Raw genomic sequence first — 25,731 nt, forward strand, 5'->3', positions numbered from 1 at the left:
AAGCTTGACTTGAACTTGTTAACTCATCGTTGTGGAGATGACACTTTAGAAAACTAACACTTCTCCTTTGAAAGAGAAAATAAACTTTCTTTACAAGATGATAAATACTTAGGGGAAAATGTGTATTTTTTTTTTCTAGCTCTTAGCACAATCAGTCAGTATGTCATATGGTTCATGCAGAGCCAACTTCTTTATTTCAGCCAGCAAAGGTCATCTCCTTCACTGACAATCAGCAGGTGAATACAATCCACCTGGAGATGCTACCAATTTGGAAACTGTAGAAATCTGTTGCTAGTCTTTAAGCCATCACACCTCTGGCCATCATGAGTGTAGCAACCCTTAATATGCTTTAACGCCTTTCCTGTGACACACTTTTGCCCTGGAGAGACTGATTTGGCAAAAGCCCTCTAGCAAACAAACACAGAGAAGACTAAGTGGGACTTGAATGCCCCACAGGTGTAAAATATTACTTCTCGACTCTTCTCATCATTCTCGTTGTATTCCAAGATATGGACATGGGGCCCTATCTTATTTGTTTAACAAATATGTCTTGAATGTCTACTGTGGGCCTGGCAGTCTACCAGGTTTCCAAAGATGGAGAGGCATGGGCACTGCCATCTAAGAGTTTACAGTTTAGTGAGAAGACAGACCAATAGAGTGACAATTCAACATAATGTGTTTTGTATCAACCCAGGGTATATGAGCAGGGAAAGCATAGAGGGCACATTGTTAATTTGTCTGAAGAAATAAGGAAAAATTTTACTAAGGAAGTAAAACTCTCAGGAGTACTTGACGTAATAACGAGCTAAATAGGAATTTACCAGGCAGACAAGGGGAAATACAGGGGGATTCCAGCAAGAAGAGTATATGAGGGCAAGAGGCATGAGAGTGTTTGGTATGGTCTGGGAGTGAGGAGTAATTCCCCACAGCAAGTGGGTGTGGGAAATGAGGAGAAAGACGGATGATGGGTCTGGCAGGTGGCTTAAGGCCAGACTATGAAGGATTTGGAGGCCATGTGTTATGGGTTGAATCGTATCCCTCCAAAAAGCTATGTTGAGGTTCTAACCCCCAGTACTTCAGAATGTGACCTTATTTGGAAATAGGGTTGTTTCAGACATAATTAGTTCAATTGAGGTCATCCTTGATTAAAGTGACCACTTAATCTAACATGACAGGTGTCCTTAAAAGAAGAGGGAATTTGGACACACACATGCACAAAGGAAAGTCTACATAGAAACTCACAGGGAGAGGATAGCCATGTGAAGATGGAAGCACAAATTGGAGTTATGCTGCCACAAGCCATGGAAAACCTGGAGCTACCAGAAGCTGGAAGAAAAAAGGAAAAATCCTTCTGTAAAGGCTTCTGAGACATCATGGCCCTGTCAACACCTTGATTTTGGACTTCTAACCTCCAGAACTGTGAGATAATAAATATCTGTTGTTTTAAGCTACCCAGGGTGCGTACTTTATCATGGTAACCTTAGGAAACTGATACAACATGTTAAATAGTGTAGATTTGAATGTAATGGGATCATAATTTATATGGGTTGGAAACTACTGAAGCAAGAGAGCAACACAACCAGATTTGTGTGTTACAGAATGGGTTCTGGCTGAAATGTGGAGCACAGATTAGAGATGGGGAATGGAGAGAATCTGCAACATTTCCGAAGCTTATTGACCAATATAGTTCCTCAGTACCTCCTCACCTATGAAACAAACAAAAAGGATCACCCTTCTACTTCTCTCAGTTTGGCCCAAAACATTATATTAGAGCTCTCCTGTCTGCATAACATTACCTGGATAAAGAAGAGGGCATACTTTGAAATTCAGTCCTACCAGATCACTTTATTTAGTGATGGAAATGTCACAATGAAGACTGACAGTACTAATACAATAATATGGACATTTGAAATGATGTTGATATTGGTATTTTGATACTGATTTAAAAATTCAGTTAAAAAATCTTAGAACCCTGAAATGAATAAAAGTAATTTTCCAGTAGCAAGCCATTTAGGTTCCCAAAATTGTTTCCTTTGCTCTTTATCTTAGTTGCAGAATCTGGTTTATATCCACATCTTGAAATGTCTATTCCTGTACACGTAAAAAACTTGTTAAGAAACACACTATCACTAAGATCAATACTAAGGAAACTGGACTACAGCTGTTATTTCTGTTAAGGGTATTTCCTAGAAATATCATGAACTGTGATAACTGGCAGCTTTGATGCAAGAAAATGACTTTTCTCCAATTGAAGTAGGTGGTATTCAAACCTATGACACTTACACTTCTAAGGCTACATACTCTTTAGCTGTTTTCAACCTCCTGAGACACAACATGTCATACTTGCATATATGAGTAAATAATTTAATGAATATAAAACACATCTCCATATATCTTTCATCTCATTTACTGAATACCATAACTGACAATGTTACAAAAATATTAATTATATGACATAACCCAAAATGTAAATTATGTTTCTAATTGTATTATATTGAAGAAACAATTTAATGTCACTTCCGTTTTTAAAAACATGAAGCACAGAGTACAATACATTTAAAAATCAGTGAGATCATTAAGACTCTAAATAAACATGAAAAACTTGTGAACACAAGTTAATATTCAGATGTCTTGGACACATGTAAAATCATAAAATTCACTTGGGAAAGTTAAGGCTGAGAGAGAAGAAGAATGTTGATTTAAGGAAACAGCTAAGGGCAGTACTGGATCTAAGGACAGCACTGGCCTCTTCATTTGTCATTTGTCATGAAAATGTAGTGCGGAACTATTGTCATGTGACCTTCCTCCCCACTTATTAAGCCATGGGTACACAAACAACAGGGGTTTTCGATTAGTTGTTCCTACAAAATGACATTTTAGAGAGGTTGGAGGCCTTAAATGGTATTGTATGACAGTTTCTTACCCTGCAAAACGGGAAAGAACAGATATAAAATATTTGGGAGCAGTTGTGAACATGGATATTGATAGAGGAGTGCCTTGTCTCTCTGTGATTGACACATGTGTCAGCACCCATAGCAGTAGAACTACCTAAATAGGAAAAGACTGAACAAGTAATACAGGCACAATTCAGAGTGCTAACAAAAAGTAAACCCCAAATACCCTATGTCCACATGGGAGGCTGAGTTAAGTATACATACCCACTGGCATTCATTCATTTTTTTCATTCCTTCTTCCAGACAGCATATTTTACTTCCTACTGTGTTGCCTAGCATTGGAAATTATCTTCATTTTAAAAATTGCCACTTTGCATATATTATTTGCACTTTAGAAAGAAGAAAATGACTAGTTCTGAACCCATGCAATTGATTTCAGATCAGATCATCTAAGAGAGAAACTTGGACACCTCCAAAATATTGACTTGAAAGAAGAGTTATATGTAGACAGTTTAGAGTTTAAAAGCCAACATTTTGCATACTCATATATTCAGTCTAGTTTGTTATTAAAGTATAGAATGAGACAAGAAGAAGATAGATTTTTGGAAGAGGAAAATGAACAAACATTTATTGATAACGCTGCTGTAGAACATTACATCTCAATCCTCTTAACAACGTATAAAGTGTTATTATCTCCTATTTTAGAAAGAAGAAACTAAGGCACAAAACAGCTACCTCACCTAAAGTCGGAAAGGTAACAAATGGCCAAGAATTGATCTCAGGGCTGACTTCACTATACTACACAGCCAAACCTTTCATGTAGAATAAAACTCACAAACAAATTAAGGAAGAACACAGCAAGCCAAAAGCAACCCCGCTCATTTCTTTAGCAGTCAGCTGTACATATAAACCTTGGTTTTGTAGCTAGAGAATGGGCCACCTCCCCTTCTTCTGCTTTAGTCCCTTTTCTCACTCTCTATTTTGTAGTTCTTTTCCAAGGCCTCACTACACTGTCACTTCCTCCTAAGACCCCAAAGGAGTATATATTCAGGAGCAGTCAGAGAAGGAAATTGAGGGCAGAGAAGGGTAACTCAAAATCAACCCAGTAGGAGAAGTTGTAGCAAACACATACTTACCAGACAGCATGCAGGCTTTGAAAGAATGGAAAAAGGACTGAGGAGGTAACTGAAATTGAGCGGAGGTGATAGGGAGAAAAACAAAAGGGACACACCACAGAACATGTAAAGCTGAGAAGAAAACACATTTTGATTTCTGTATACCATATAGAAGTCCTGGAAAATGTAATGAAAATATTTCAACGATTCATCCTCTATTGATAAAGTTAACATTTACTCTGGGAGCAATGCTGAAAAGTTGAGAGTCAGTAGTAAAGTTCAAAAGTAGGTCAATGAACTCAACAAAATTCTTCATTTACACCTGCATCTATAACTACCATCCTAGTCTTGAGATACAACTTTCTAAAAATGTATTTGTTTCCTTTTAACTTTGGTTCCTGGGGTTCTTGGTCACCATCAATATGCCAGGCAGGGAGCCAAGCACCTTTACATAAAACATCTCTTACCATCTTAATGATAAGTCTGGGAGAAAGGCTATATTTTTCCCGCTACACCGAAGAAACAACTGGGACTCAGACAGTAATGTGACTGTGTATGCCATGGATTCCAAATTTAAACTCAGGATTTCTTCCTTTAAAGTCTAATGGCCTTCCCCTTATACTGTGTTGCATAAACTTCTAAACATCATGGTGAGTACAATGCTAGCCATACGAAAAATGCAAAAATATTCTGTGGATGCTAGCGTTTACTAAATGTTGGAGATTGATAGGTTTTGCTTTAAAAGGCAAGCTAATGTACATTTGCCAGTGGGGTGGAGAGAGGGCAGAAATCTAGACAGTGGAAAGAACAGGGACATATCACAGTTTATTCACTTCCAATTCCATACATGCAGACTGAATTTCTAGTTAGTTCTGTTACTGGTAAAGACATAAGCTCACTCTTCTAACAATTTGCCTGGATACAAAGACCAGAATGTTGCTTGACAACTCTTTGGCAGTAACCACATTTGGGCTGTGGTTCCTTTGGCTGAATTTAAATTCAGCTGTATTTTATTCAAGGGAGACTCTTTCCCACTTCCATCTGAACTGAATTAATGCATAATAAATACAGGCATCAAATTTACTAATTGCGGTGAATAAGGATATCCAAGGGTTACATGTCAGGAAAAGCACATTACAGAACCTAAGCATTCAATTTCAAAAAGCCTTTTAACATAAATGTTTCAAAAGTATCAGCTTTGTTACCATTTCACACCAATGATTTTTATTTCCCAAACCTATTCTGACGTTTAAAGGAACATTAAGAAAAAATACATATTGCGTTATATATGGCTGCCACCATATAATGCCACTTAAAAGTTGGTTTGGAATAAAGATAAAGGCAGAGGAAGGTTGGCTATGGAGAATCAAATGAAACCTTTTTCACATATTTCTTTTTGAGTTATGTTAGTGTTATATGATGCAAAGAAACACACACACACACACACACATACACACATACACACACACATACCACCTCAAGATCCCATTCAAACCTATCAACTTGGTTCAAACATCTCAGGATTTAATGATCATGACCAAATGATATTGGAAACTCTTACTAAAGTAAATGGGCTCTGTAATTAGCAAAACTGGACATTTTCTTTGACTCTCTGACAGAGGGAATGATTTTTGTTCCTCAGCAATCGGGTAGAACACTGTGTTAAGGGCCTTAGGTCATAGAGGAATGTTGGCAGAGAGTTCCATGCCACTAGAACAATAGGAAGGCAATCCACTAAAACATCTGTATTAAGGAGTTGGCAGAAGAGACAGTTGAGAAATGGGAGCATAAAAAATGAAAGTCACCCATAAATTGGGGAAAGTTTCACCAATGAGTAAGGTGAATGGTTTTTACCCAGCTTGGATATTAAGCTCAAAAGAAAACAACAATGACCCAGTTAAGAAAATCAGATTCTATTTAGAAAGTGACTTAAAAAAATAAGTATTATCATAAGAGCTATTTATATTCAAAAGCATTTTGTAAAATCTGGAAGATACATAATTGGCCTGGTCATTTGTTATACCCTCTGTCCAGGGGTTTTTCTACTCTGTGATTTACCAAAAGTCCCAAACACTCTCTGATAGGAGTTTCAACCAAATCAGTTTGGAAAGCACAAAACTATTTCTGGGGAAATATCAGTGGCACCCACTAAGGGCTCTGTACACTTCCATATAGGCTGATCACAGGAGTCTTTAGCACTGAGAATTCCCAACGGCTGCCCAGTGCATTCCTTTGCTGTGTTCTCAGTGTGAGATCCCTAAAGTGACTTGACTATCTTATAGGTAGGGGACTTGGAAGACTTTAAATCCCAGCTTGGCCCTGTAACAGGGCTTGGGCAACTTCCTCAACCTTCTGAGGCCTATTACCTCATTTGGAAAATTGAATTATCTACTTTTTGGGATTGTCGTGTTTATGAGATTAAATAACTTCTGAAAGTGATATACATATGAGAGCTTCTCAAAAAGACTTCCTGGATTGGTGAAGGTGAAATTGAAAAATCAGGGAATTCTTTTCTTCTATGCAGAGATGATTCTCAAACTTTGGTGAACATAAAAATATCATCTGAAGAGTTTGTCAAAGAATGTTCATCCTAGAAATTCTGATTCAGTAATCTGGAGTGGGCAGACCTTGGTAACAAATACCGTAGGTGATTCCGATGTGGTTGGTTCATGAAACCACACACAGAGAAATAGTTTTAAAACATAATACTCTAGCCAGATTTTAAGGCAGATTGTTTTATTTGGAATCATCAGACATACTGTGATTCTTTCTTTCAATGTCTTTTCTCTCCTTCAAATCTTCAGGCTTCCAAACCCTCTAATTCTCATCTAGAATGAGTTCCCTAAGTCCCACTCCTATATAGAAGTATATCAAGTTTTCACATCCAAGCAGCATTGAGTTCTAGTAAGCATGCAATGGCAAGACATCCAAGTTAGAAGAGCACTACACATTTCCTCCTGCCTATTTATTTTAAAACTGGATAAAAATAAATTAAAAGGTGTTCACCATTTTACATATTAAAATATAAGGCTCTGAGTTTGGGAATATTTTCATGGGAATCAGGTCCTATTCCCTAGATGATGGCTTAATATAATTCACAACTGCTATTTATTCCTTCACAAAGTTGATTCATGAATATTTATCCTGGACGAGATCTTAGTGGTTACCTAGTCTTACCTATTTGTTTTACAGCTGAAGAAATCGCAACCTATACCATCTGGCTTATCCTCCAACTCAGAATCTTCACCAACAAAGAAGTTTCCCATCCGAGGGAATCCTAATCGAGAAGCCAGTCTACGCTCAGAAAAATTTCCCCACTGAACCAAGCTTTGTTATCCCACGTCAGAAAGGAATCTGGTATCTTAAATTACAGTCATAAATCCTTCATATAAATAGAATGCAGGACATTTGGGTTAATTTCTTTCATAATGCCTTAACTCATGGGATAAAAAAGTAGGATCATAGATTTATTCCACAAAGGAATACACTCCTCCAACAGAATAAAATTACCTTTTGACTTCAATAATTGAAAGTCTAGCATTAAAGAGCATTAAAAAGTTATTTGCTCTGAATAGAGATTCTCTGCCACTTTCCATCGTAAAATCTGAATGCTTTTTGGGTAATTGCTGCTTTGGGTTATTTCCCCATTTTCTTTCCATGTGTACAGAAAATTTAGAGCTGATGATATTTTTAATATGAATCTTTATCTGCTGTGTTCACAGATTATTTTTGCACTTTTCAGAGTGTGTTCTGCTAACCCAGGCCCACACAGCTTGCAAAGATCCCCAGAACTCTTTCCTCTAATTCTTTTCACTCTTTATAAAGCTTTGAAAGATATTGATTCTGCAAACGTTGAAAAATTAACTTATCAAAAAATAGCACACACAAAATGGGGACTGGCGAATGAAACCCTAAGAATATTGTTTTAACTGGAAATTGTACCATTAACTGCTACAACTTACTGTATTCCTGTTATGGATCTTTGTGATATATTTATCACTGTGTGGGAACAGTTTAATCTACTCCATACAGAGAGCAGTAGGAGGTCTCAGTGGCCTCAAAATATGATGGCCCTCGCCACAAACAACTAATCTAAATTTCTTGCAGGTGGCAGGTCTAACTTTTTTCCAAAAGGAAATAACCCTCCTCTAAAAGTCAAATTTGTTTTCAAAGCTGCTGTGGTGTCTTTAACCACTTCTTTTTCTAGTTTTTCAGTTGACACCTTGTCATGACTTACGGTGGGTTGCATCAATCATTCTGGGTTCTTACAGAAAATGTTTTGTGGTGGTGACTATCCCATGCAAGAAACTAAGTGCCCTTTGTGGGTGACTGCGTAGGTACCTCTGATTTCTTGCCAAATCATCCAGAATGCCACAAATCCATTAAATCTCTCCACAGGGAGGAAAAAAATTCCCACACCCTAGAGAGAGAATTTATGGGTTCATTTCAATCACCACAAATGAAAGCCACCCTTAATATTCATTAGAGATTTTTATGGTGGCAATATGCATTATCTATTCCTATGCCCCTCTGAAAGGCCAATTTCCCTTGAAACCTTGCATGGCTCCAAGCCACTCTTTGTAGAAACCATGGCCTATGTCCAAGTGGAGTCAGAGGGGGCAAATGGATGAAATTTCCTTATCCATTGGTAATGATTCCGTTAGCCATTGTGGTGGCTATGAGCTTCTAAGTTTTAAAAATGAAAGGACAGATTTGGAATGTACAGTCATGTCATTGTATCACTTCTCCGTTGTCATCTGTGACCATATGTCCTAAAGTGAAAGGGGCTTTTTGGTTTGCATGACCAAAGATGGCTTTCAAAACTGACATTTCTTTCCTTTGGAGAAATGTGTATACTGGGGACCTAAGTCTACGAGCCTGAGAACTGTTCGTCTCTTCTTTTTCTACCACTACCGTTCAAGTCACCATCATCTTGCACCTATTTTTCTCTTCCAATCTGTTTTCATCACTGTATGGAAAGCACTCTTCTCAAAATAAAAACTTAAGCATCTAAACAAGAAACAAACAAACAAAAAACACAAGCCATTAGCTTAAAACACTTCTTGCATAGCTCCCCCTTGTTTTTAGGAGATGAACAACAAAATTTAGCATAACCTATGAGGCCGTAAGTGGTCTGATCCTCCCTTGTGCCTTATCTCCTTTCTTTTCTTGTACCGCATCTGTACTTACCTGTGCCACATCTTCTTGCTCTCTCTCCCCGCCATGCTGACTCTCATCCTCCCTCCTTTCGGCTAGTTAACTCCTGTGCTTTTTACATCAGATTTGAGCTCAATCATCATCACCCCTGAAAGTGTATCCTGACTCCTCAGCTGGATCAAATCTACCTATATAGGCTTCCATAGAGCCATGTGGCTCTCATAGCTCTCATCAAAGTTACCATTTCATTTTTATTTGTGTGGTTATTTCTATTTTTGTTTCTGATTGGACTATGAGGCTGGCAGTGTTTGTTCTGCTCAACATTGTATCTTCCTCACCTGGAACAATGCAAATACTTCAAAACAAATTGTTGAGTGAATAAATAAATGAGTTCCTGACTTTAATCCATTTTGCACCCTGGCTAAAAATCCTTTTCAGTGGGTGAGATGTGGGCTTCAGTTTGGGTTGGGCTTGAGGTGAACTGCAAAAAGGCCATATTTCTAATCTAATTATTCATCAGTGTGGTTGTGTTTAATAGCTGGGAACCATGAGATGCATAAAGATCTTACACTGAATATTCATAAGGGCTTTAAGGGTGAATTCAACCAGTTGCTTTACAATTTCATAGGAAGGCAAGGGGACATGAATTTCTTTCCTTCATTTTTCATTCTCTTATGAAGAAGGTGTGTTATGCCTGAGAGTTATCTTCTGACTCTAAAATAAAATGCCATGACCTGCATATGTGATATGGCTATGACAAAATATATGAAAGGAGTTTTAAAAAGCTAAAATTGTTTTACATATGTAAGACACTGCTGATACGGTGATAATTTGGAAAGTCAGAAAAGGGCAATGGGGAGCCCAGTACGTGTACTCTGAACCCCACCTTCTTTTTGTCTGCATGTCTCAGAGATTCACAAGCGTGGGGTCACCAGGGCACCTCCGAGAAGCTATAAGCGGGGTCTCACCCTACCCAAACTAGGCAGTTCTGGCTTTCTTATCTATAGGGAGAAAATTGGGCAAACTATACTTATACATTTTAAAAATTAGTGAAAATTAGTAAATGTACATTTACTACAACATTATCTCATATGATACAAAATTGCTGAGAATTATTGATGGTGAGACTCTGACATCAGGTGTGGCATCTTTGTGGTCCCACAGCCCAGAGAAATACCTGACGTATCGTAGACATAATGCTGTTTTTCACTGCATGAAAGGTAAATAATTATAAACACATAATTAAAACTTGTAATTAAATAGTACTAATCATCACTAGAAATAGTAGCTCTTCTTCGTTACGTTCCAACTGTGTGTCAGGTATAGTTAAACATTTTGCATCCAATTTTTACAAGAACTCCACAACGAAATCTTCATTATGCCTATATAGATAAGAAACTGAAACTCAAAGAATTCAAGTAACTTAGTAATCACACAGACAGTAAGCAGTGAGGCTACAGTTCAAATCTAGGCTTCTTCGGCTCCACTACTCTTAGTTTCCACCATGTACAGCTCCTCTTTGCCACCATGTTTATTTTTCTTTCTGCTGAACTATTTAAAGATAACTTTGTGATAGGAAAGGTCTGGACTGAGAGTTAGGAGGTTTACGTTCAGTACCACCTCTGCCATCATCTGCTGTGGGACCTCAGGTAATTCACTTAACCTTCATGCGCCTCAATTTCTCCATCTGTAAGATGGCAGTGATGTTTTGCCTAGTTCACAGCGCCAGTATAAAATGAAATGTGGGAAAAGTTATACTGCATCTCAAAGGCAGGGACTCTATTTATTAAGTGATTAAGCCCCTATCTTGAATTGGCACTTTCAAATGCATCATTTCATTTTATACTGAAAGTTGGGAACTAACGTCTTCATTTTTCACAGATGAGAAAGTATAGATACATTACTAGCCTAATCTCGAAAGTTACAAAGTCATGCTCTTTGCAGGAAAATGGACTCTTACTGATTTGGGTTTAAAATCTAGTCCTGCAACCTACTGTTACATTACATAAATCATTTAATCTCTTTTACCATTAAAATGGGAATAATAATACCACCTAACTGAATCATAACACAAAGATAGCATATATAAAAGCACCTGAAATATAGTCAACTGCTAACTCAATGGAGATTATGATCGTCATTTTATCGACATGTCTGCATGATCAGGACAAGATCTCAAAGGTGCCACCTAGTGTGTGTGTGTGTGTGTGTGTGTGTGTGTGTGTGTGTGAGAGAGAGAGAGAGAGAGAGAGAGAGAGAGAGAGCGAGAGAGAGAGATGGGTGATGGTGGCAGAAGAGGATGTTTCACTCCAGCCCAGCACTCTTCACACTGCATGGCCCCTGCTCTTCTGCCACCCTCTACAATTGTACTTAAACTTCACCCGCCCATTTGTCAAAACAAGGTTTTGTCCTCTGAGATGGCATTCAAAAGGATTTAAAAAAATAGTTCTTCTTGAGTGGCAGAAACCTTCTTAGTTCCTGAGAATGGAAACATAGACATTTTGGTTCATGAAGAAGTTTTCATGGTCAGGAGAATCTGGCTGTATCCCAGGTGAAGTCTGTATTCACATACATAGTTGCTGGTTCAGAACATGAGGAAGTAGCCAGGACAGAGGAAATGTAGTTGGTCAGGAAAAAGAATAGAAAATAAAAATCCAAACCTAAAATAGCTTATGTAAAAAAAAAAAAAAATAGAAAGAAACCAGGTCAACAATGGGGACCTGAAAAGTGAGAAGACAGCTGCTTTGAAAAAGCTGAAAGAAAATCTTTATGTACTAATCTCTTTCTGCACATAGGCCTTATCTTCCTTGGTGTACCCTCATAGCCCAAATACTGAAGATAAAAAGGAGTCTTAAATATCATTGATAGCTCTCCCTCTTTCTAAAGATGAGGAGGTAGCAGGCCATGGAGATTAAGCATCCTGACCCAGAGAGATCCCAGTAAGTGACAGAGTTGAGCTCACAACTGGCTCTCCTGGCTCCAACCTGTGCTCCTTTGATGTGTAACATGGCTTCTGACACACTATGCTGCACACTCAAAATATGACTTTGTCTTTAGCTTGCTTAGCAATAATTGAATTTTGAGCTTGCTTCTCTGCCACAGAAGAAATTCTACCAATACTTGGGGCATTCTCCAAGGCTCATTATATAAAATGTTCTAACATTTAGGCCTCTCTCTTCCCAAAGGCCAATGTCCAGTATTAGTGATTTGCTTTATTCTTCTGAACCGCGCAAAAGAGTTAGGTTCTCAGTAAGGAGGCACTTGAGGTCTCCCATGTTCAATGAGCATAACTGGGTCCCCTTCAGATTGACATTCATTGTCCTCCTTTGTCTATCTGAGAATCCAAAGAAGCCAAAATGTAGTTCTAATTGATTATCATGGGTCCTATATCATTATCACAAGAGCTATTCTAAATTACAAATATTTTATGAAGACTTTAGAAAGATTTTATTTTGGGGAGTACCAATTCAACTTTCTCCTTAATTTGATGCACTTGCGTAAATAAGCACAGAGAAAAAACAACAACAAAACAAAGAGAGAAGTGGGATAAAACCCTTAGGGCAATTCATGAAAAAGAGGGATTCTTGGTTTCTATAACAGTTTTAGAACTAGACCACGGGTCTGTTATTTTCACTTATATTCATGAGGTTTGTGTAACTGGGAAAAGCCAAACATTAGCCCAAATAATCTGATTCGTTTGCATTCTACATTGTCCTGCTTCAAAAGTCTAATTTAAAAATATCTCTAGTTATCCTGGACTTCTAGAATAAGACTTCACACTTACAGAGCAATTACATTTTCTCATTTTATCTTTATATTTATTATACAAGATTTTATTAGAAAAATACATTTAAACATTTCATAAACATTTCCAAATTACTCTCCTCAAACTCAACCTAAATAATTTCCATAAATCTGATATCTTGCATTATTATAAGGTCTCATAATTTAAATGTTTCTTCCATAACTTCTTTTTTTATTTTTTAAATTTTTAATTTTTTAAAATTAATTTATTTTATTTATTTTTGGCTGTGTTGGGTTTTTGTTGCTGTGCGTGGGCTTTCTCTAGTTGCAGTGAGTGGGGGCTACTCTTTGTTGCGGAGCACGGGCTCTAGGCACGCGGGCTCAGTAGTTGTGGTGAATGGGCTTAGTTGCTCTGTGGCATGTGGGATCTTCCTGGACCAGGGCTCAAACCCATGTCCCCTGCACTGACAGGCAGATTCTTAACCCCTGCGCCACCAGGGAAGCCCAACTTCTCTTTTTTAATGTAAATGTGTTTGCACATCTGGCCAGATCTTCTCCAGGATTATTTTATATACAAGTATCACAATATGTTTCCCATCTTAGTGAATTTTTATATTGAGGATTGTGATTATTTGTTTTTCCTTTTTACCTTTTTTCATAAGACCCCATAAACTCTCATTATAAATATGAAATGGTAGATTCTTCCTCCCACATACATATTCATAGCCTAAGTGGCTTAGGAGGCACTTGACGTGAGTTTGCTAATGAGTGAATAAATGGATGAATGAATAAATGAATGAATGAATAAGCTGTTGCAGCATCTCCCATTTTTCAAATTCTTCTCTTGGGTAAATGTTAATTTTCCTTCCATCAAATACCATTGGCTATAATTAAAAATTTGTCATGTAAAATACTCATAATTAATTATTTGTTCTTGTTCATTTAGGACCTTAAATTATTTTTAGAATCTTGATTCTCAAGTTAATTAATTTCCGTGCAGATTGTAATAAGTATAAATATCTTTTGGTATTTTTCTATCACATTTTCCTATTTTTCCTTCTGCATTTCTCAGTCCAGATTATCATTTACTCTGCCTTCCTTTTCACAGGTTGTCCAGATCCATTCATTAAAACCTGTTCTCTTTCCATACCGCCGTAATTCCAAGGTAAGCAGATACAAGTTTAAAGCTGTTCTAACAAATAGCTTTTGCTGTTAGAGTTGCATACAAGGGCGTTAAACTATGAGGAATCAGGCATTGATGGTTCATAGCCTGTCTTCCTCTGCGTGGATATGGGAACAGTCTTCTTGGTATGTGTTATTCACTGGGCCAGTAAAAATATGCCCATCAGTGGGACACAGAGACTTTTGTCAGGAATCTAACATCACTAATGTACAAAGAAAATGATAATAGAGCCTATGAAATTAATTTTGCATTTTTTCTAAACCACGTGCCTCCTTACTCTCTTTTTACTGGTCCTCTCATCCTCATTCCTTTTCACACATTTTTTTCTTCAAAGTGTACCACATGAATACTTACTCATCCATATGTATTTTTAACCTTCCATACTAGTCATCAAACAGGTAGAGAAGAAAGGAAGTTCTAAATGAGAAAACAGTATAAACAAAGCTATGAAGATGGGAAACAAATCACTGTGTTTGGCAAAAGGATGGTATCACTGTGCTTATAGCAGAGTGTGTGTGTGAAAGAGACTGGTGAGAATCTAGTTAGAAGGCAGAATAGGTGAATGAGTTTGCTTTTGAACCTGTTGATGTTGGGGAGATGCTTAAAAGTTTGTAAGGGGAGCGGCAGCACTAGTAACACTAATGATTCTGAGCTTCAGAATCATTATTCAGGTAGCATTTATCAAGTAGATTAGTCAAGTAAATTAATCTGGTAATGACATGTCATGTTGATTGAAGGAAGTAGACTAGACTAGGGTCAGAGATACTGGGAGAGATTGCCAAGGTTGAGAATAGAAAGACAAAGTAGAAGATAGGCACAAATAGCTTATCCTGGTTTTGTCACCTCTCTCCCATAGATCAGTAGTTTTGGGGGTACAGTATTACAACTCTGAAACCACTTAGCAGTGGGGCTGTAGGACCCAAGAACATTTTTCTATGTCAATAATTAGAACATCCACTACTCCCATTTGAATGGAAAGGTTAACTGTAAAATCTTTGTTCCTTTATTTCTTGGTTAACTTTAGCACACATCCTGTTCCTCTCACTGAAACAGTTCTGTAAAAAAATCTTCCATTCTCCATACTTTCTCTTTTGGTGCAATTTTGATGGGTTCACATAATACTCCAATAAGACCTTTCAGCTCCACTCTTATCATCCTCTTCTTATGCATTTTAAGATGCTTTAAGTAGAGCTTTGTTTATTTTCTCACCTTGAGATTTGGTATATAAACTTCACTCATTTTTCTTTGACTTTTATGTAATTTGGTTTCTCATTATTATAATTTTTCTATCTATGCTGCATTTGAATTCTTCTGTACATGGGTCTCTGTTTTGTTCTTTCAGGCCTTTGACTTTCCTTCTTTCTGAAAGAGATTTTGTTACTATCATTTTTAAATATATCACACTATTTTTATAAAATAGATTCTGGAACATTTTAGACATTTGAAGGGAAAAAGGGATATTTATTCCCCTTTTTCATGTCAAGATTACTTCCATTTCTTAATCTGATAAACTATTTATTCTTCTTATAAATCTGAAAAAAGTATCTGAGATTTTGAAAAATATATTAGCTACTCTTTTAATATTACCTTAAAGGAAGACCTCATCTCCTTTGCAACACACAAATTTATTCTTTCTTGCCCTTATTCCCAACTAAGTCTGTGGCTCACTTTCTTCTTTTTTGTTATGATGTTTCAAGTTCTCAGCACTCAGGATTTCATAAATACACTTCAATCACTCTCCTTGTAAGTTGATTGTAAACACTTGGCTACAAATATTATTTTTGGTTACCTCCACTATTACCTTTCTTAAGATGCATCTGAAATTCTCAACACCACTCATCTTGGATGTTAGAAAAGATCGACATCCCTAAGTAGTTTTTCCTTTCACATCTCTCTTGTGGAATTTACACTTTCATAAATCTCATCTTTTGCCTTTCTCAATTTATATCAAGTCTGTAATCACATATCTCTCCCCACTCCTCAGATCCCATAGACCTTATACACAACTAAACTGCATGTTAAACATCTATGTGTGTCTCATTCTCCCCTTGTTGACTTCTGTGAAGAATCCTTCACAAATAATACATTTCCCTGTCTGGATTCAATTTGTTTATGGTATCTCAACTGAGTACAATGTTGCTCCTTTCCAAGCCCAGTACAAGCCTCTTGACCCTTTGATTTAGGTATAAATATTACCTACTATCAACTGAGTCCTGACGTGATTTCATTTAATCTTCCCAACAGCCTTTGCACAGCAGACCTCAATAACCTTGTTTTACAAATGGGTATTTTCAGTATGCAAAGAATCACTTGGAGGAAAAGAGATGAGTAGGGTCTGAAACCAATACAGAATTGGAATTTGCGCATTAAAGAGGGTAAGGAGTTTGCCCAATCTCACTTTGCTAGTGATGTCAGCATTGGCATTACACCCAGCTCTATAAGAACAAGCTTTGAGAGTGTGAGCCTGAAGTGGGCTAGCAGGGAGGTGTACCTGGGTGAATAAGGACTGTCTGGAAGACAAGTCACCTTCAGGCCACCTCAAAACTCTGATTTAATGATGGGATCAAAAACACTGCAATCCACTATTGCTGAAATTTCTGACATCGAGAAACTAATTCGTGGATTGGTTTTATTTCCCCAAAAATGTGGGGTTTAGGCCCAGCTCCAATGTATCTGTATATGTAGGTACATTTAGAAAACAATCTGGTCACACTTTTACCCTATAAAATTGCAAAAATGTCACTGCTGACTACCTGCCATTGATAGTAAGTAACACTCATTTGAGAAGACTTTTCCCTCAACACTATCTGCCTTCTGTATCTTGCCTAGAATGACAGTTAAAGTATAACCCAAATAATAGCCTTGTAATTACTACAGAAAAAAAATACCAGCTATGCTAAAATGAAACTAGATTTTTTACTTGCTATTATTATAGCATATATGTGTAGAATATAAAAATAATAATTTGCACTCATCCAACTTCTTTCACTCTATGTCTCAAATCCCTGAGTGCAAGGGGTCTCATTAAGTTTACCAAACCAATTTAACTCTAACATGTTCTTGAACCTTCTCTCCAAATCCACTGAGGTTTTCCTGTTCACAAATGCTGAACACTATCATCTGAAATTCTGAGCACTCTGCAGATATGTTTGACCTTCTGCAGATAAAAACTCCTTACTTAATCATTTAGCTATGTACTAAAATAGGCAAAACTACCTAAATAAAAAAGAAAAACATTACTATGTATATATACCAAAATCAATACACGCATTCACAAACACTCACACACACATAATAACTGAGTTTATGTACGATTGCATTAATATAGGGACAGTTAGAAGAATGAGAAGAAAAGTTTTATCTAGATCTATGGTAACAAAGTCCATTGGTTTCTAAAACTCCATTCATTTAGTCAGCAAATTTTACTCAAATATTTATTGAGTGCCTATAATATTCTAGAGACTATGGTGGATACAAAGATGAATTACTTATAGCAAATAAACTAACGTCCAACTCATCTCACTACAGTGCGGAGTGTGGTAAGCTCCATGAAGACAGGAGCAGTGCATGTATTGTTTAGCTCTGCATCCCCAGTCTAATATTGTACTGACACACAGCGACACCAATATATATTTGATGCCTATACAATGAAAGAATAATGCCCTTAAGTGATCTAGAAGTTCAAAGGAAGGAACTTCCTGTCTGGCATGACCCAGGAAGGCTTTCTAGAAGACAAAGCATTTGATCTGAGTCTGAAGGGATAGGGTAATGTTTTTAAAGGAAACAATATACCAGGCAGATAAGTAACTTATGTTCAAGTTGAAAAAAATTAGACACTTTTAAATCTTAGAATATTTGTGTTATTTAATTTTAGTTTGTCAATTACCTCATGAGTTTAATATTACTATTTCCATTTTACTATTGAGAAAATTGAAACTAAAAAGTTCAATAATTTGCCCAAGCTAAACAAATAGCAGAGGTTGGATTCAAGCCCAGATTTGTGTAACTCCAAATCCATACTCTTTCTCTTGCACCATATAGCCTTATGACCTAGCTTAGTATATGGAAAACACCATAATGTATTAGCTTAAATCAGGATCCCTAGTCTAGTTTCTAGATCTTGGCTCCATTTCTTATTAGATCTGTGACGTTGTACCTGTAACTTTTTTGTACCTCATTTTTCTCAATTGTAAAATAGGAAGGAATTAATAGTAGAATAACACTTCCTACATTATAGGGTTGTTGTGAAATTTAAATGAAATGATACATGTGAAGTGCTTAGAAGAATAGCATGCACAAAGAAAATGCTCATTTAAATTAGTTATTATTTGTCAGTGAAACTGCAAGACAACAGCAATAATTTAGACAATTCAACGCACATCTTCTTGATCTGAATCAACATCCATTGTCTTCCTTTAGTTAAAAAGAAATCCCTGGAAAATATTATGCAGTAGTTTATTCAAACACAAGGAACATGTCTAATAGTAACATGATAGCAGAAGTCACAAGAGCTGCATTGCTTTTTGGAAAGATAGCTCTAGCTCTGGTAACTTTCCAGAGACTCATAAATTTGACTGAATAGTACGTTTGTTATCTGTTTCTTTCCAGCTAGTACAAACAACCAGATAAGATGATACATTTCCGTAGTTTACAAACTTACCCATGAGTGTGGGAGATCCATATCTGTACAAGAAGACTTGAGATGTGGGTGGTGAGTGCAGTGGAAACAGTTGTCCCAGGGTCCAACCCGGTCAATTTGGAAATCAACATATGTCCACAGCGGGTTTTCTGGGAAAGGCTTCCAGCTTTTCCACATCTGAACTTCACCTCCACTGTGGGATAATATTTTGGCCAAGCTGCATCCAGTTGAAGTACTGGGTCTAACCAGTGATGCAGAAATAGAATCCAATCTAATCTCCATTTCTTCCTTCCTCCTTGTACTAACGTTATTAACTCTCTTTTCTTGGGATTTGGCTAATTTCATACAGGAAATCAATGTTTCATCTTCATCTTCTGAATGGTAAAGAAAAATAAGAGGTCTGATAATTTTTCACATGTAGAAATTATGACTATTATAATTCCCTTTATATAATAGAAATGAATGAACATCACAGGCTAAACCAGGAAGTCATATAATTTTACAAAATAGTTTTACAATAGCATTTCTTTTTTTTTTTTTTTTTTTTGCTGTACGCAGGCCTCTAACTGCTGTGGCCTCTCCCGTTGCGGAGCACAGGCTCCGGACGCGCAGGCTCAGCGGCCATGGCTCACGGGCCCAGCCGCTCCGCGGCATGTGGGATCTTCCCAGACCGGGGCACAAACCCGTGTCCCCTGCATCGGCAGGCGGACTCAACCACTGCACCACCAGGGAAGCCCTACAATAGCATTTCTTTAAAGGGTAAATCTTTGATATATTAAGTGACTGGTTTTGTAAAAACAGATTTTCCTAAAATTTTTTGAAGGCATATATAATGATTAAAGCCAGTTTGACTGGAATGACTGGAAGCCACACGCAAATAGTGTACTGAAAGACACTGTAGAAAAAATACAAATTAAAAAAAGTTCTCCACATGTTATAAGCATGATATGGTATGTTTCTATTCTTAAATATTTTTAATTTTTGAGGTCATGTGTATAAGAGAGTATCATAAAGAAGCACATCAAATCTTTGCCTTACTTAAAAGAATGAAATCTCAGTAGAGATTTTTGGAAATTCTTTTGGTATCCTAAAATTCTCTATTTTAGTATCAATCTGCAAAGAGATTTATGCATGTGGTATGTCTCATGGTGAAATATTTTGGAAAAGTAAGAACAAGACTGAGAAAACAAAAGGAAAAGGTACAATCTTTGGTCCTATAAAGTTGATTAGTGAGACCTATATTTGCATGTAGTGTAGGGTCTGATGAAATTTCTGTTAGTATATAAAACATTTATAGAAAATAGAAACATATATTACCCTTAGTAAATTGTGCCATATGGTTGAATCTATTTAAGTTCAAATGCTTAGCTGGTATAAACAAAAGATTATTATTAATAGCTCATTCTTGTAAATAAATGAAAATCAAAGTTGCATGTCACGATCTGCCAATTAGCTGCACTCACATCAAAACTGAATCATACTGTTTTCTATGGCCAAGGAATGGGAACAGTGGACAATGTTGACCCTTATTTTCTTGTTGAGCTTTACCCATAGCTTTCTCTTACTCTTCCTCTGAGTCTGGTTCTGAAGGAAAGGGGAAAGGGAATGTCATGGATGAAATTCAGGAACAGTGTAAGGGTATTTGTTTCACAAATAACTTGGCAAAAAAAAACCCCAAAAAACTCAACATTCAATGATGACTTTAAGGCCTTATCAAAATGTCCTTCATTAATATATGCTACCCCAATTCTTCCTCAAAACGTTTTTATCAGCTCATTGAGCTCTTACTTACGGAGATTTATTGATGTAGGTTTCATCTCATTCAGACTCGGCACCCTGGCTTTCTTGGTCCAAACCAATTTCTGTAGTCTCTTTAAGGTGCCCATGGATTCCGCGGGGTCATCACCTGATTTTATGGCCTAGCACAAACACAGCTCGGGGTAAAGACAAATCATTCTCCACAAAAAATTAAATATAAAATGTGTCCAGATCATAAACATAGGAAAATTGAATAATATGACCTTGACCTGTAGCCTGAGACAATTTAAGCAATAACTTGAAAACACACCACCTTTTGCAGGTTCAAATTTGTAAAAGTATATTACAGCTGGCCAGTCATAACAAGACGGAGCAATTTTTAACCAATTTTTTTCTTTTTACTTTAAAATGCAGCAAAATGGATTGAATCCAGAGCAATCTATAAATGAGGCACCCCTGCTCAAGGTGAAATGGTGGACAGGAAAAAGTCCTTTGCTGCATAACGTAGATAGAGCCAGAAATTGAAAGTTGCTACTTGCATGTGTTAGAATAGACTGATAGTGTTTAAAAAAAAAAAAAAAAAGCAGAATACAATTTTCTTTATTTTCATTTTGGAAACTTCTGGTAAAACAGCATTTTATTTCAAGTATAAAATATTTTCAAACAATATACTTTTCTTTAAATAGCCTCTTGCTTTCTAAAAGATACACACTGAGAAAAGCAAAAACACAGCCACAACGTTCTATGTTATGTTTTAGTACATAGTCATTAGTATTTAGTCATTGGTTTATTGTGGCAAAAAAAAGTATTGATAAAAGAATTAACATTGTTTTAATGACTCAAAGTTTTTTTTGGAAGATACAGAAATATTTCTCGCTAGCTTACTGTTGACAAATTTGTATTTATATTGCTTTTACCTATTATTTTTAAGATATTATTCTCTTAAAGATTTCAAAATATTTTGGAAATTAATACTTTATGTGCTAAATGTTATACTAATTGGTAAGATAGCTGTATTCTGTTGTATTAACAAGATAAGAAATTATGCATAGAGGAATACTTCTTTTTCATTCAGAAAACTCAGGATTCAGAAATACTTCTCTGCCTGCTTCTGCCTCATTCTTTCATCGAACAGCTGATAAATGACATAGAAATAGTTGCTGCAATTTTTAAAAGTTGAATGATTTGCTTCCTCATTAATGTTTGAATGAGCCATATTTATAACAGTGCTTCCCAATCCTTTGACAGAGACTGTAAGCCCAAAGAAATATTTGGAAGAAAAGGATCTCTGGCATGCAAACGTTTCTAATTATTATATTTAGTTCTTATTCTTGGTCTTTAAGAATGACTTTGAACAACCAACATAAACTTGATGTTCTGATTGCATAATAATACCTAAATAAGAAATGGGATGTTTTGTCAGAGCAAGCCATACCTGTTTGCATTAAATAAATGGAAAAATACTGAAATCATTTTAATCTTACAGAGAGGACTGTGATGAGATTTTCTTAGATATGCAAAATTTTCCTCTTTTTCCAAAGGTCATGCTTAGCTTACCACGATTTCTATTGCTATTTATTTTTGTTATTTTCCCCAGTATTCCTTTTCAGTACTTTCTGAGTTACTCAGCTTTACAGGTCTATTACAACTCAAGAAGAGTGATTTTCTAATCTTTAGCCCCTTCCAGAAATAATGAGCTGGCATTGCACAACCATTGAGCACAGTATTTTTTGTTGTTGTGCTTCTTTTCTTATGGCAACCTCTTCATCTTACAGACAAAGCTTAATTGCTCCATTGAAACACTGGCAGAAAAATAACATTCTCTTTCCCCCTTCTTTGTGAAAAAGACTTTCACTTGATTTGGGGAAAGATGTTAGATCCAAGGTAACTGAATTTCTTATTAACCATTTGCCCCTAGGAGGAATGGAAACTTTTGAATAGTGTCTAAATTCAAATATGTGGTTCCATGGTCCAGAGGTGGTAAAACAAACTGGCCCCGCATTATTTTGTTCACACTCTATTATAGCCTTTTTTTTTTTTTTTTTTTTTTTTTTTTTTGCGGTACGCAGGCCTCTCACTGCTGTGGCCTCTCCTGTTGCAGAGCACAGGCTCCGGACGCGCAGGCTCAGTGGCCATGGCTCACGGGCCTGGCCGCTCCGCCGCATGTGGGATCTTCCCAGACCGGGGCACGAACCCGTGTCCCCTGCATTGGCAGGCGGACTCTCAACCACTGCACCACCAGGGAAGCCCTATTATAGCCTTTTTAAGACACAGTATTGTTAACTTTTATATCTTTATTCACTTACTCATATTTGAATTATTAGAGATCAGTCTATTGCATTTTATTCATTTTTGAATCCGATATGCCTAGGATTGTGCATGGCTTAATAAATGCTTGCTGAATGTAAATATACTCTTGGCTTCATACTTATGTTTTATCTACCAAATGGATTACTCGTAGTAAATTGTTTATATTAGGCTGGCTACTTTTTAATAGCAAAGTACTTCTGGAAAACTTTCTCTTGCTATTAGATTGTATATACCTGATGCATGAAAATTAGAGTTAATATTATTATAAGAGGTATAGAATCATTAAGATTTTCTATTAAAAATAAGTCTTCTAGAATATTTTTAAATAATAGTGTTATTCACTACAATCCTCTGTTACCTGTATATTTAGACTGAATTTGATTAAAATTTCCATTATGTGCCTTTTAATTTCTAGATATTTTCTAAGAAGACCGACCTGTAAATTAAACTTACCACTCAACCAATCAACAAACTTTTATTGAGCACCTACTATATGCCAAACACGATCACACTTTCTGGGAATACGGCATTGAGCAAGTAAGATGAGATCCCTGCTTTCATAGTCTACATTCTAGAGAGAAGTGACATACCATTAACATATAAACAAGCACATGAACAATAAAATGTGGCATAAGAAGTGCTGTGCTAAGAATTCACAGGGTGATGGCAAGGGAATGGGGGGGTTACTAATTTACATTAGGTTATCAGAAGGGTTTCACTGAGGATACTGAAACTGAGGCTTGAATGACAAGAAGGAACCAGACATATGAAAATTTGGAGATCGTTTTGGATTCAGTGGATGGTCAGGAAGAACATTTCAACTGAAACTTTGATGGAAAAGAACGAGCTAGGCAAATTGCAGAGGGAAGAGAATTCCTGGAAGAGGATACAGCCTGTGCAAAGGTTCTAAACCTGGAATTCTTGGGAGAATTCTTACTGTATACCTAAGGAAGAGAAAGAAGGGAAGAGTGGCATGAGATGAGGCTGGAGATTTAACTAGGAGTCTTCAAGGAAGATTTTTTAAAGCAGGCTGAGGAATATATATTTTATTCTAATCAGAGGAGTGACACAACTTGGCTTATATTTTTATTCATCTTCCCTCTTCATTGAATTTTGATCATCTTCCTTTTTAAAGGACTTTTCCCAATAGCCTTCAAACGTGCTCTGATCTCATCCATCTTTAATTCACAATCTTTTATTTACCACTCTTTCTACTCCCTTTCCCAGGCATGCTTCTCAAAACAGCTAACTGTGTATGTTTCCTTTAATTTAATCTTTTTAATTTCTCATCCTTTCAACCCATCTCATGTACTCATCAATCAGCTTTTGTGTCTACTATTCCATTTAAATTGCTTTTGTGGTCCAATGAACTCCACAAACTCCATTACTACTTGATATTCAGCAATATTGACCATGATGACCTTTAGGAAATACTTTCTTTTCTTGGCTTCTGTGACTATATATTCCTGTTTTTTCCTTTCACCTTTTTTGGCTGTTTTTTCTCTAACTCCTATATGCTGGCATCTCATTTTCTCTCAAAATTAAATGCTTAAATTCCTTTAGAACTAGCTCTGGGCCTTTATATAATATTGCCATCATTGTTTTTCTCATCTACACACACACACACACACACACACACACACACACACACACACACAGCTTTTAATACCACTTATATGCTGATGATTTCCAATTTATTTCTCTAAGGCTTTCTTCAGAGCTTCAGATTCACCTCTCCAACTGTCTATTTAAAATGATTTATAAGCCTGATCAAGAGTGACCTCTAGCCGCCCCGCTCCCAAACATGTTTCTCATCTGGTCTTCTTCAACTCACTGAATGCCATCTTCATCCACCCTCCTGCATATCCCACAAATCAGATTATCACCTTTGCCATTTACCTCTCTTTTGGTTACTTATATTTATCCCATTACCGAGTTTGGTCTATTCTCCAATATGTGTCTTGAAGCTGTTTCTTTTTTACCATTTCCATTGTTATCACCCTAGTTTAATTTTCTTTCATTGAAACTATTGCCAAGTCCCCAATTGGTTTTCTTTTAGTTTTTGTACTCCTTTAGTTGATTTGTAATATAAGGTTAGAGTTCTCTTTGAAAGATGTAAATCTGGTGATATTACTATCTCTTAAATGACTGCAGAAATCCCAAGTATTCTTTTAATAAAATCCAAAACTTAATTGGATCTATAAGGCCCACTTCTCTAGGGTCCCCACTGGCTCAGAAGGTGCAGGCCTCTAGTTTCCTATCTCTGTAACTCTCCTTTCTCGGGGTTTTTGTATATGCTGCTCCGTCTGCCTGGAATGCTTATTCTCATTCTCTTGACCTGGTTAATTCCTTCCTACTCACCCCTGGAGCCTCAGCCTAATGTCATTTTTTTCAGGCAGATCGTTCCTGACTCCCAAGTCCAAATTAGGTCTGCATTCTTTTACAGTCTTGTCTTTCACTGCAATTTCAGATTTACATTTTTGTATCATCATTGGTTAAATGTCTTTCTTCTCCAATAGGCTCTAAACTGAAGGAAGGTAGGAACCATACCCTTCTATATAGGTATCATGCAGTAGCCTTAGTATCTGTAACATTGTTGACAGTTAGTACTCCACATAAATTAGTTAAAATAATAATATGAGGGTTTCCCTGGTGGCGGGCGCAGTGGTTGAGAGTCTGCCTGCCGATGCAGGGGACGCGGGTTCGTGCCCCGGTCCGGGAAGATCCCACATGCCGTGGAGCGGCTGGGCCCGTGAGCCATGGCCGCTGAGCCTGCGCATCCAGAGCCTGTGCTCCGCAACGGGAGAGACCACAGCAGTGAGAGGCCCACGTACCCCAAAATAAATAAATAAATAATATGAAATGAATGAATGGATAAATGGATGAGGACTTGATTTGGTAAAATCTATTTCTTCAAAATGTAATGATGCA

General features: G+C 36.9%; 1 protein-coding gene across 1 annotated transcript in view; it reads right to left on the reverse strand.

Annotated features, from left to right (window-relative positions):
* The window catches only part of SAMSN1 (SAM domain, SH3 domain and nuclear localization signals 1), a 217,368-nt gene that overhangs the window by 45,109 nt on the left and 146,528 nt on the right, over nucleotides 1-25,731 (reverse strand). Inside the window, exons 8-9 of the mRNA XM_060149064.1 lie at nucleotides 20,525-20,651; nucleotides 18,754-19,106 (exon numbers count right to left, since the gene is read on the reverse strand). Of these exons, the coding sequence (XP_060005047.1) occupies nucleotides 18,754-19,106; nucleotides 20,525-20,651 (480 nt within the window). The remainder of the gene's footprint in view (nucleotides 1-18,753; nucleotides 19,107-20,524; nucleotides 20,652-25,731) is intronic.

This window comes from Lagenorhynchus albirostris, chromosome 5 (assembly GCF_949774975.1).
Source record: "Lagenorhynchus albirostris chromosome 5, mLagAlb1.1, whole genome shotgun sequence".
NCBI classification, from domain to species: Eukaryota; Metazoa; Chordata; class Mammalia; order Artiodactyla; family Delphinidae; genus Lagenorhynchus; species Lagenorhynchus albirostris.